General features: G+C 39.6%; 1 protein-coding gene across 3 annotated transcripts in view; it reads right to left on the bottom strand.

The window, feature by feature from the left end:
• Positions 1-2,911: 2,911 nt before the first annotated feature.
• CD44 (CD44 molecule (IN blood group)) overlaps positions 2,912-13,175 on the bottom strand; it is a 60,661-nt gene continuing 50,397 nt past the window's right edge. For 2 of the 3 annotated variants that reach the window (XM_071809085.1, XM_065839205.2), the window contains 3 exons: positions 12,765-12,887; positions 10,790-10,868; positions 2,913-5,714 (listed from right to left, as the gene is read on the bottom strand). In XM_071809085.1, coding sequence (XP_071665186.1) covers positions 5,498-5,714; positions 10,790-10,868; positions 12,765-12,887 — 419 coding nt within the window. In that variant the 3' untranslated portion in view covers positions 2,913-5,497. Of the gene's footprint in view, positions 5,715-10,789; positions 10,869-12,764; positions 12,888-13,175 lie in introns of all 3 variants that reach the window. The other variant, XM_071809086.1, reaches the window with a different exon arrangement.

The following is a 13,175-nucleotide window of genomic DNA, read 5'->3' as shown; positions in this document are numbered from 1 at the left end:
TGGGACATCACGAGGATCTCGTCCCTTTTTGCTGCCCTTTTTCCTTCCCTTCTGCTTATGGCCAACATTAGAAGAGGACCTTGCTGGTCGTCCCTGCGAACTGAGGCCTAGTGAGAGACTGAATCCAGCTCTGGTTGGCTACAGAGTCTAATCCAGGACTTTGGGTGCTGGCTCTGCAGTTGCTGAGACTTACAAGATTGGTTTTGTATATTTTGTGTAATTTTCTCTATTCTTATTAGTAGCATTAGTAAAACATCTTTAACTTTTCCAACTCTCTTCTCTCTGTCCTTCTTTCCCTCCCGATCACCTGTCCTGCATGGGAAGGGGGGAGAGGGAGGGGCAAAAAGGGGGAAGTAGGGGGGAGAGGAGGTTAACAATACATCTACCAGGGTTTGATTGTCACCCCGCAATCTTAACCCTCGACACAAGGTAACCTACTTAATGGATGAGGGAAAGGCTGTAGATGTTCTCTACCTGGACTTTAGTAAAGCCTTTGACAAAGTTTTCTGCATCATTCTCCTGAGAAACCAGCTGCTCATCACTTGGATGGGTGTACTTTTCACTCAATAAGGATCTGGCTGGATGGTTAGGCCCGAAGAGTTGCAGTTAATGGAGTCAAATCCAGTTGGTGGCCAGTCACAAATAGTGTTCTCCAGTGCTTGCTACTGGGGCCAGTTCTGTTTAATATCTTTATCCGTGATCTGGATGAGGGGATTGAGTGCACTCTCAGTAGGTTTGCAGACAACAGCAGGCTGGGCAGGACTGTTGATCTGCTTAAGTGTAGAAAGGTTCTACAGAGGGATCTGGACAGGCTAGATCAATGGGCTGAGGCTAATTGCATGAGGTTCTATGGGGACAAGTGTCAGGTCCTGCACCTGAATCACAACAACCCCATGCAGTACTACAGACTTGGGGAAGAACAGCTGGAAAGTTGCCTGGTGGAAAAACACCTGGAAGTGTTGGTGAGCAGCTGACTGAATATGAGCCAGCATTGTGTCCAGGTGGCCAAAAAGGCCAACAGCATCCTGGCTTGTATCAGAATAGTGTGGCCTTCAGGACTAGGGAAGTGTATATCCCCCTGTACTCGGCCCTGGAGAGGCCATACCTTGAAGGCCAATGGTATTCTGGGGTGCATTACGAAAAGTGTGACCAGCAGGTCAAAGGAGCTTATCCTGCCCCTATACTCTGTCCTGGTGAGGTCACATCTGGAGTACATTGTCCAGTTCTGGGCTACCCAGTTTAAGAATGACAAGGAGTTACTGGAGGGACTCCAGTTGAGAGCTACAAAGATGGTTAGAGGTCTGAAGCATCTTTCTTGTGAGGATAGACAGTGAGAGCTGTATTTGCTCAGCCTGGAGAAGACTGATAGGGGATCTTATCAATGCTTATAAATATCTCAAAGGTGGATGTCAAGAGAATGGGACCAGACTCTTTCCGGTGGTGCCCAACAATAGGATGAGGGACAACGGACACAGATTGAAGCATAGGAGGTTCCATCCTAAAATGAGGAGAAACTTCTTTACTTTGAGGGTGACAGAGCACTGGAACAGACTGCCCAGAGAGGCTGCAGAGTCTCCTTCTCTGGAGACATTCAAAACCTGCCTGGATGCATTCCTGTGCAGTCTGCTGCAGATGAACCTGCTTTAGCAGGTGAGTTGGACTAGATGACCTCCAGAGATCCCTTTCAACCCTAACCATTCTGTGATTCCATAATTCTGTGAATCTGTACTTCTGTGTTCAGTTTTGGTCCTCTCACTACAAGAAAGACAGTGAGGTACTGGACTGAATTCACAAAAGGGCAACAAAGCTGGTGAAGGGTCTAGAGCACAAGTCATATAAAGAGTGGCTGAGGCAAATGGGGTTGCTTAGCCTGGAAAAAGGGAGGCTTAGGGGAGACCTTATCACTTTCTACAACTACCTGAAAGGAGATTGTAACATGGATGGTATTGGTCTCTTCTCCCACGTAACAAGTGATAGAACGAGAGGAAATGGCCTCAGGTTGTACCAGGGGAGATTCAGGTTGGATATTAGGAGGAAATTTCTTTACAGAAAGGGTTGTGCAGCACTGGAAGAGGCTGCCCAGGGAAGTGGTTGAGTCACCATCCCTGGAGGTTTCTAAAAGATGCATAGATGAGGTTCGTCAGGACACGGTTTAATGGTAGACTTGGCAGTGTTGGGTTAACTGTTAGACTCGATGATCCTAAAGGTCTTTTCTAACCAAAATAATTCTGTGACATGATACCCACATGTCTTTTACCTCCTCTATCATTCCTTCTTAGGTCTTCAAGGAAATACATGTGAAACAATCACCTGGGATTGTTTAGTGAAAATATTACATTCTCATGAAACATACGATCCCATTCTTAAATATGCTTACTGCCTTAGACAGTATTTCCATTACAGAAGTGGTGTCAATTACATTTATTTAAAACTGTTCAAGACCTAAGAATAGCACAAGCTGATCACGGGGTCTGTTCTAGGTCCAGCCTGGTCTCCTCAGCATTTTTAGGAGAGATCCTCATTCTCTCCAAACACCAAGGGCAGACGAATACCAACCTCGTCTGTCATCACCCTGAAGGAAGGGCTGGATTTTACTGGTCTCCAAATGCCATTGGTTCAGTTAGTCAGGAATAGTTGTCAAGATCTTACTGGGCTGATCTTAAATTGAAACACATCTGGTTTTAGGGGGGACCTGAGTTAATTGCTAAATCCTGGGAGCATCCTGGGAGCCTATGGGAGGATGGCAGAGCAGACAAAGTCACACAGCATTCAACTGAGCCTGGCTTAGAATTTGCATGCAGAAGAAAATTACCCCAACTCACCAGTACTAATCACAACTATCCTGCTGAGTAATTCTCTCCCTCTAATAATGCCAGTCTTGCTTTTTATCCTCAATGTGACATCAAATTTATTTTTTGAAGCCTATTTTACAGTTCCTGTTTTTAGCAATACTACCTCTAGTTAAAATTTAGAGTTTTTATTTTCTTCCATTCTGATCAATCTGTTAAATAAATATGCAAATATATCAAGTGCTCTTTATAAAAAACACATACATACAACACAGAACCCCTCAAATATGTACTATATAACACATATGAAATGGCGATCTAGTTTTGAAACTATAATGAAACTTAATTACACATGAATCACATGACAATCTAAGAAGAATCAGCATATATAAAATAATGGCATTGCCTTTGTAAAGAGAAGTTGAGCATTTAAAAATATATAAAGAAGACAATGAGTGTTGTCCTTGCATTTATAGATACTGAACATTAGATAAATTTGGAAGGAATCTGTGGTTTTCTCCATTAAACATCTGAATAGGGAGATGAATAACATGACACAGCCTTTTTTTAAAGAAAAATCTAGCCTTCAAGACAATTAAATATCTCCTTTTGATTGAGACCTATATTCAATTAGGATTTAAAGAGAGGAATAATTCCTACTCTAAACCTCCACACTTACTGAAATCAGCACATAACACCAGTTTAAACATGGCCTTCAATAGATAATTTTGATTTATAATGACAAATAGAAAAAGTTGCTTAAAAGCACTGCAGGAATTAAAGAGAAATCAATGTAAGACTAAACAGACTTCCCATTACACAGTCTAGTATTAAAATACATGAAAGGACTGAGAAGTTTGATAGTGGACTGTGATAGTGTAAATCACCTTGACCCCATTAGCTTCAGCTTGTTTAAACACCTTTGGACCACGAGCTGTGTGACTGTTCATAGATGAAACATGCTAGCCTACATAAAGTCAGAAAAAGTCCTATGTGTATTTTAAAATCACACCCCATCTTGGGACCTTTTGCCCAGACATAAATGGCACCTGAGGAGATATGCCTGCAAACATCAGCACCCTGAACAACTCAATGAAACACATGGGAAACTGCTGGAGGGCTGTGACTGAGAAATATAATAAGAAGCCTTGTGTTTTATGTTACAATAAATATCAGTGCTTGCTAATGTTAGTATTCAGCCAGTTGAATACTCATCCCTTAGATTGCTTCAGATGGAGAACATAACATGCTTTAGCAGAACAGTTTCAAAGACAGGTGCTATGATCCACTTGAATAAACCTGCTGCAGGACATTACCCATCCCACAACTGACACAGACCACTGGTTGCAATTACCTTAGATTGGTTTTACTTGCAATTTTTAAGGCAGTCCAGTTAGAAGATGTCATTCTCCTTCCATTCCCATATGCTTTCTTAAAAATTACACAGATCACTGGTAGCAAATAATTTTCATTCTGACAGTTCATATCAATATAATGCACAGCATCATAGCTTAATAAAACACTTTACATAACAGACACATAAGGACAAAAAAAAAAGCATAAAACAATGCAGCTGCAGCTAGTTTACTATATTACATGGCTGGAAAAATTTCCTTTAATTTTCTCTGATCTTTTCAGTAGAATTTGAACTTCCGGTACCAATAAGCAAGAAAAGTTTCTTTTGGTATTTTTAAAAAGGAGAGAAAAAATATGGATGAAATAGAATCAGAGGAAGTGAGAGAGATCACAGAAAGGCAAGTTTTAAATATCATCAAACTGGTATAACATAATAGTTATATGGGAAAAGAGATTTACCAGACTCAGCATCTCTCTCGTGACCTCCAATTTCTGCATGTGTGATAGAGCTGGGGTCATTCTGTTTTACTCATTATCCTAACTAACAGACTCATTAAAAACATGGACAAACTGTGATCAATGAAGGAGGGAGGGGGGAGAGCAATGAACACCTCAAATTCAAGAATAACTATACAGATTTTAGGATAATAAAGTATATAAGTTTATTATGCATCGGCTCCTGTTTTCATCTCTTTATTAACTCCCCCCACCCCTCCCCCCGCCCAGAAGACTTGCTATATGCCTATAGATATTTAAAAATAAAGATAAATAATTTTTGCACTTCTGGGTTTCCCTCTTTGGAGACCAAGCCATAAATCATTATAAAATGTCACTTGTTTATACTGGCAGACTTCGAATGCACCTACTGCTCTTCCTGGCTGGAAGGCATTTTCTGGAGAATTCTGGTGGTTTAGACATTGCATAGAAGGCTTTTTTGGTTTAAATTTGATTTTTGCCCTTGACATTTGTGCCTTACTTAGTTTTGTGCGATGGCAAGTTTAGTACCTTTAATGCCCGCAAGCTGGAGTGGCTGGATACTTCACCAGCTCTGGCTGGTGAAGACCCTCCCTCTGGGAACAATGACATAAGCTTGTATCCCTCCTAACAACGAAGACACAGTGAGTGTCCTCTGTGCAGGAACTGAAAACACGCAACACTTGGGGCATATTTCCAAAAAAAAAAAAACTATTTTTTTTAACTCAGACACCATTTAAAAGTTATTAAAAATGAATAAACCTTAAGTTTAATTATGTTCGAAAGACATCAGTAGCACAGTGCATTTGTGAATTGCTGTCCAAGTTCCATGAGATTTTGATTTCCCCAGTTCTGATCTACTTGGCAACGTCATACTATTACACTCCACTCTTCATGTCAAGCTCCTGATGATTTTGTGTTTCATCAGTGGTCAGGAATTCATCACATGCTCCTGTTCGGTCACTTGACTGTTCTCTATGAACCAAGTGCACCATTTCTTGTGATTTGCTTGCACCTCCGTTTAATCCACTTGTCTTCCTGTCTTCCACTGCCCCTTTGCCGTTGTTAATCACCAGTTTTTTCTTCTGCCCACATCTAGAAAGAAATAAAAAGGAAATAAATACTATAAATTGCAACTAACATGAAAAAAAATGAAAGTCAATATTTAGGAAAAGATGCTTGGAAATGAAACTTGTGTCTGCCAGTGCAGAGGAAATGAAAATCGTGTTGGACAGACTTATACAATGCAAAGTGTAAAGTTTCTCCATATTGCGTATTTTATTTTTGAAAGCATCCACCTTTATATGCAAAAAAATTTGGCAGGAGCCCACTAATTCAGTCTGTATCTATCACTACAACAGACAGAAATAACTTGCATTACTGAAAGCTAGAAAAGATGGATAAAGAACTGGCTGGATGGCTGGGCTCAAAGTGTGGTGAACAGAGCCAAATCCAGTAAGTGGCGATCACAAGTGGTGTTCCCCAGTGCTCAGTATTGGGGCCAGTTCTGTTTAATATCTTTATCAATTATCTGGATGAGGGGGTTGAGTGCACCCTTAGTAAGTTTGCAGATGACACCAAATGAGGTGGGAGTGGATCTGCTAGAGGGTAGGAATGCTATACAGAAAAATCTGGACTGATTGGATCGCTGGGCTGAGGCCAGTTGTATGAGGTTTAACAAGGCCAAGTGCCAGGTCCTGCCTTTGGATCACAACAACGCCATGGAATGCTACAGGATTGGGAAAGAGTGGCTGGAAAGCTACCTAGTGGAAAAGGATCTGGGGGTATTGAACAGCCAGCTGAATATGAGTCAACAGTGTGCCCAGGTGGCCAAAAAGGCCAACAGCATCCTGGCTTGTATCAAGAACAGTGTGGCCAGCAGGACTAGAGAAGTCATTGTTCCACAGTACTCAGCACTGGTGAGGCCTCGCCTTGAATAGTGTGTCCAGTTTTGGGCCCCTCATTTTAAGAAAGACATTGAGATACTAGAGAGAGTTCAGTAGAAGTCGACGAAGCTAGTGCTCCAGGCCCCTCACAAGTCTTATGAGGAGCGATTGAGGGAGCTGGGGCTGTTTAGCCTGGAGAAAAGGAGGCTGAGGGGAGACCTTATTGCTTTCTACAACCTGAAAGGAGGTTGTAGCATGGAGGGTGTTGGTCTCTTCTCCCAAGTAGCAAGCAATAGGATGAAAGGAAATGGCCTCGAGTTGCACCAGGGAAGATTCAGACTGGATATTAGGAAACATTTCTTCATGGAAGGGTTATGAAGCAGTGGTGGAACTGGCTGCCCAGGAAAGTAGTGGAGTCACCATCCCTGCAGGTGTTTAAAAGGCTCATAGACGAGGTTTTTAGGGACATGGTTTAGTGCTAGAGTTAGGTTATTGTTGGACTTGATGAAGTTAAGGGTCTCTTCCAACTGAAATGGTTCTATGATTCTAAGGTTTTCTAACACTTGGATATATCCACATTTATGAACTTTGTATATATCCCACTATAAGGATAGGAACATTATAAATCAAGACACGGGAACATGCCTTCGAAAATGTTGAAGTTCTTGCGACAATAGAAAATTTGGATGAAGCTCTCACCTCATTATACAAGATAATTTTTTCCCCATTTGTATTAGCATGTCAGGCCTAGAATCACACCAACAGCAAGGAAGTATGGAGAACTACTCTTGCTACTATCAACAGCATAACTCCTTATGGTATTAAGGTAGGAAATAGCTTTTAAAATTACACTCATTTCAGTGCTGCCCAGTAAAATCTATATGCAGCTCTGAATGAACACCCTTTTTCCCCTCGTCCTCTTTTGGAATTTGCCAGTCAAAAACTGATGTATGCTGGTCAATGTAGGCTAGGTATTCTTTAGGGTAGTTAAAAAGTACTAGTTACACAGCTGTCAGATTTGCCCCAGACTGTTAAAATGGTTCTCTTCCTACACAGTGCTGAACAGCCTATTTGTCCTTGAACAGCCATGTTTAAACTGAATATACAAAGGAGAGCTCTCTTAAGAGGGATAATGTCTCCATGAATGTGTACTTCGAAGTGTTTTCTTCTTACATAAAGCATATTTTGCTTGAATGACTAATTTGGCAGCTCAGTTCTTTCTGAAATATTATTTTTCTCATGCTTACTGAAATGTATGAGTTATTTTAGATCAGGGTTATTTTACATGAGAGTTATTTTATCTGAAGTAGCTCAGTTCACTGTGCTAATGTTACACACACCTTTGGGAATGGCCAACAGAGGCCAGTGAGGAGTTGTGGAGCTCCAGAGTCTCTTGAAATAGCAGCTCAGCATGTCTTTCCTGACATGATGGTTAAGCTAGGCAGTATCTTTTGTTGGACCCTGGAAGGAGATCCTAACACTTTTTACAACAGGCACCAGACGGAAACAATCTTCTTTGCAATAAGAGGAACTGAGACATTGAGGAGCTGGAGCAAATTCAGAGAAGGGCAACAAAGCTGGTGCCTGGAGCACAAGTCTTATGAGAAGCAGCTGAGGAAACTGGGCTTGTTTAGACTGGAGAAAGGGAGGCTGAGGATATTCCTTATTGCTCTCTAGAGCTATCTGGAAGGAGGTTTTCGCTTGGAGGGTGTTGGTCTCTTCTCCCAAGTACTATAGCAAGCAACAGAACATGAGGAAATGGCCTCAAGTTGTGCCAGGGGAGGTTTAGATGGGATATTAGGAATAATTTCTTCATGGAAAGAGTTGTTAGGCATTGGAACAGGAACAGGCTGCTCGGGGAAGTGGTTGAGTAACCATCCCAGAAGATGTTTAATAGACGTGTACATAAGGTTTTTAGGATGCTGTTTAATGACAGTGTTAGGTCAACTGTTGGACCTGATGATCTTAAAGGTCTTTTCCAACCAAAATGACTCTATGAATAACTAATTTACCAGGACCACACTGAGCCTTGGCCATTTTGGTTTTTGCTTAAGACAACGTATGACAATACTTTTTTTTTTTTTTTTTTTTTTTTTACAAAAAATACTGCAGCCAAGCAATTTGCTGTTTACTGAGAAGTCCCAAGTACTTGTCTGAAATGTTTGAAATCTCTGGCATACTGATCTCCTAACTAGAAAGGCTAAATCTCTTGATTTCTGAATCAGGAAATTGAGTACCTTGAAACCAATGCCTACATTCAATTAGGCTTTTTCAGACAACCTGAATGAGACTGATACTGGAGATGCTGCCGTTAGCATTCATTTTAAAATAGTGCAACTGACAACATTACACAAATGAAAACACAGATCATTCTTACTTTTAAAATAATTAAACACTTGAAATGTTCTCAACTTTCTGCCCAGCTACCACTGAAATGCTCAATTGTCCTTTCTTGGCTATCCAGTTTTCTCATAGCACTCCCGCAGTGTCAGTTTCAGATAAGCTGACATTCATGTGGAGCATGCTGACTGCAAGGCAACTACCTCCCTATAAATTTTCAGCCTTAGCACTTATCAGAATAGATGAAGAAAGGATTCTTGACTTATTTGTGTTATCGTTTATAATGTGCTAAAGTGAAAGAAAAAAATTCCACCAGTTTCAAGCATACCAGAGTATTCCTCTGCTTCAAAAAGTTTTCTTCACAGTGATTAACACATATTACTAGGGTCTAATCCATGCATTTGTACACATACATGCTCTCACATGCACCTTCTCTCTTTGCAACTCACTCTCAGCTGCATGGAAGCTATAAGTAAAAGTACTTAGGGCATAATTTACAGCTCTGAGATTGTTTTGTTTCATGTCAGATGCAACCTATAATTAGCCATACTGGCCCTATTTATCTGTTCCTATGGTGACTCTGGGTTAAGAAGGAGGAAACAATGGCAGTGTCTACTTTTAAAGGCATAACACAGTAACATATAAATCAATGGGCCATGCTGTTCAGGTTGTATAACTCCATAAGTACTTCACAGAAAGAAAGTTGTAGAGTTTTCTGTCTTACCACATGCTTGATAGCTTTCTTATTTGAGCAAGTTTTTAATAATACTGTCAAAGCAGCACTGGTATCATGGATACAGTCATATGGCAAACATACCAAGTGGTATCTCACTACTTACTCTAGCAAAACTGTATCAGTTTGCTCTGTCTGACAATTCAGCATTTACTTTACACTGGTTTGTCCCATAGAAGCTTTCTGCATCATGGGCAGGGACTGCCGGGGTTGCTCTCTCACCATGGTGGCAGAGATTTATTCTACCATCCATGCCATGTTTTGGAGGGCCTTGACACTAGTTCACAGAAGCATTAACATGTGCTTTCCTGCAAGACCAGCAGACTAGGAATAAATTTGCTCACTGCTTCCTGAACAAAAATCTCCATATATTATATAGTTACTCTTATTTTAAAAAGTTCAAATTCAACTTTCAGGCAGAAAATAGTTACTCCGTTAAAGGGTTCAACTTTAAGATTCAAGTAGCAAAAAGCTGTTTAAGATCACTGAGAAGTAACCTCAGAACAGCCCCCAGAGAAAATAAAGCTAAGAACATTATAGCCTATCTTTCAGGCTAGGTTTTTTTTTCAAATTTCCTGGCTAACTTTGCATAGATTACTGCAACTTTCTATCCCTCAGCTTCTTAATCTGCAAAGGGCAGTAAATAAAACCACTGAGTGTGCTGATAGCAGTGTTAGAATATATCCCTGTGACTACCAGCTGTGACATTGCTTTTTGTTTAGAAGGAACAAATTAATCCTGTGACAGCAATAGTGTAATACCACCCTTCACACTATACACAGACAACACTGGTGGTGAACAACAACAAATGGTGAAGAATTATACTCAGTTTATCCTGTGGTTGCTACTATGTTCATCTCACATAGTTTTCACTCTAAGTGGACATGATAACATTTCTATTAATAAGTAGTAGGCAGAGAATAATTAATTCTCTGTGTTCTATATACAGTTAGTTTCCATCTACAAGTAAAGACTAAGTGGTTTATATAGCTACTGACTTCAGACCATTCCATGTAAGTGTGAAGGCCTATAAGTGTGTGTGACCTGTGCAGGACACAGTGACCTGAGCCCTCAAACCCCAAGTCACAGACCTTTGCAGAGGAAGCTCTTTCCTGTGTCATGGTACTCTGCTCTTTCATGAAATTTTGACACCTCTTGATGAAAAAAATAGCAAGGCAGTGTGTTTTGAAAAAGTAAAGGGGCTAACTTACCTTCTTCGACTGTTAACAGCAATGCACACTGCAAGAATCAATGCAAGTGCCACAAGAGCAGCAACTATGATCAGCCATTCTGTAGGGAGAGTTGAGAGAGGGGAGGAAAGCATGTTAACACATATATGTAGTTTTGCCATTTTGCAGAACTGCAAGAACACAAAATTTTTACATTCTTTAAACTGCCACACTTTTTTTCCTAGCTTGCATGAACGTTTGTTTGTTTTACAAAGTGCTTCTTTGCAAATCAAATACATTTTCATCATTCAGCCATACACAGGCCAACTCAGATGAAATATCCCATCTCTGTTGGCACCTATAAGCACTGTACTTTGATGGAGTTGAATCACTGATTTACTCTAAGAGCAAAATAAAAGGCTTAGCAATGATACACCTGCAATCCCAGGTGCAAAAGCAGGATGACCTTCAGGTAGAGCGAAGCATTCATTTTTTCATTTAAAATCTTACTTTAAGGGGTATTTTTGTAGCAAACTAAAAAAAAAAAAAAAAAAAAAGTAATTACAAAACTGGAAGGGACCCTAAGAGGTCACATCAGCTACATTTCACTCTAGTTAAACACGATCAATAGGAAGGCAGCTGAGGAATATTCCTTATTGCTCTCTACAACTATCTGGAAGGAGGTTTTAGCATGGAGGGTGTTGGTCTCTTCTCCCAAGCAACAAGTGATGTAACGAGAGGAAACGACCTCAGGTTGTACCAGGGGAGATTCAGATTGGATATTTGGAAGAAATTCCTTCACAGAAAGGGTTGTTAAGCATTGGAACAGGCTGCCCAGGGAAGTAGTTGAGTCACCATGCCAGTAGATGTTTAAAAGACATGTAGATGAAGTTCTTCGGGGCATGGTTTAGTGACAGTGTCAGATTATTGGTTTCACTTGATGATCTTGGGGGCTCTTCCAACCAAAATGATTCTATGATTTGCTCTTACCATTTTTAGGAAAGGTGATTACACAACCTTCCCATTACCCTTGTACTCTACGACCATTATAGACAGATCTCTCCTAAGAGCTAACTACTATATTTTGTTTGTTTGAAACAAGTCTCCTTGTTTAAAAAGTATCATACTTTTCATTTGAAACAAATTACTTCTTCTAATTGGTTAATTATTATTACTCCATTGCAGAAAAACTGATAAGCATTCTTTTTTGTAATGTACTCTTCTCATATTTCCATTTAGTTTTATCTGAAAACTGTGAGTTCTTCAAAAGGTGCTTCAAAGGTTACCTTTCTAAAATTTTCCTTTTGCTCCTCTCTTTTTTTTTATTTCGATGTGATTAATGTAATGCCTTGCACTGAACACAGAGCTTCAGCTCTGGAGTTGCTAGGCCTAAGTAGAGTGGGAGAATTACTTTCTCTGTTTTAAAAAATACTTTACTGCTAATATGTTCCAGCATATGTTTGCATTCTTTCACAATTGTATCATGGTGTTGGCTTCATTCTATTCTATTCTATTCTATTCTATTCTATTCTATTCTATTCTATTCTATTCTATTCTATTCTATTCTATTCTATTCTATTCTATTCTATTCTATTCTATTCTATCCTATCCTATCCTATCCTATCCTATCCTATCCTATCCTATCCTATCCTATTCTGCAAGACCTATTCTGCAACACTCATTTATTATTTTCACTGAACATTCTCATGGATATGATACTTTGCATATTTCTTTATTGAATTTTGTCTGATTTCATATCAATTTATAAAGCTTATTTGGATCTTAATCTCATTCTCCAAATGCATGATTTCTCTCATCTTGATGTTGCTGGAGAATTGTATGAGTTATAATATGCGCAATTTTTCAGATTTTCAGACTAGCAATAATGCTGAATATGATCTGACTCAGAACAAAGCCTGAATAACTGTCCTTGACCTACATTTTCACCTCTTATTTAAGTCCATATTAATACAATTCTGTTCTTAATTTGTTAAAACAAATTACTTCAAAAACTTACCTGGTACCTGGGGTGACCTTGATTGTGGAACTAATTTTGTTGTGGTGGTGTCTCGAGGAAAAGCAGTGGATTCATAAAGTCCCTTGTGTGGTCCTTGATTACCATATATACTGGAGGTAGATCCTAAAGAACAAAATTGACCATTAGGCCAAATGGCCAAATACGCTTACTAAATATGTAAAAGCAAGGTACAAAGACTATGATCTTCACAATTCAAAATATCATATTCTAGAAAGTTCATACTCAGGTCATTGAAAAGCATTTATACTGAAAACTATTTACATAGACTATAAACATCATACTCATCTGAACTATGGTTAGTTTTAGTATTTTGAATAACAAACCTCGTGGTTTTCCCCTCTTGTCTCTCTCATATGTTTCAGTTTTAATTACACTATACTTTCATGAAAC

This window comes from Patagioenas fasciata, chromosome 5 (assembly GCF_037038585.1).
Source record: "Patagioenas fasciata isolate bPatFas1 chromosome 5, bPatFas1.hap1, whole genome shotgun sequence".
Classification (NCBI taxonomy): Eukaryota; Metazoa; Chordata; class Aves; order Columbiformes; family Columbidae; genus Patagioenas; species Patagioenas fasciata.
This window is presented reverse-complemented; position numbering and strand designations above follow the sequence as displayed.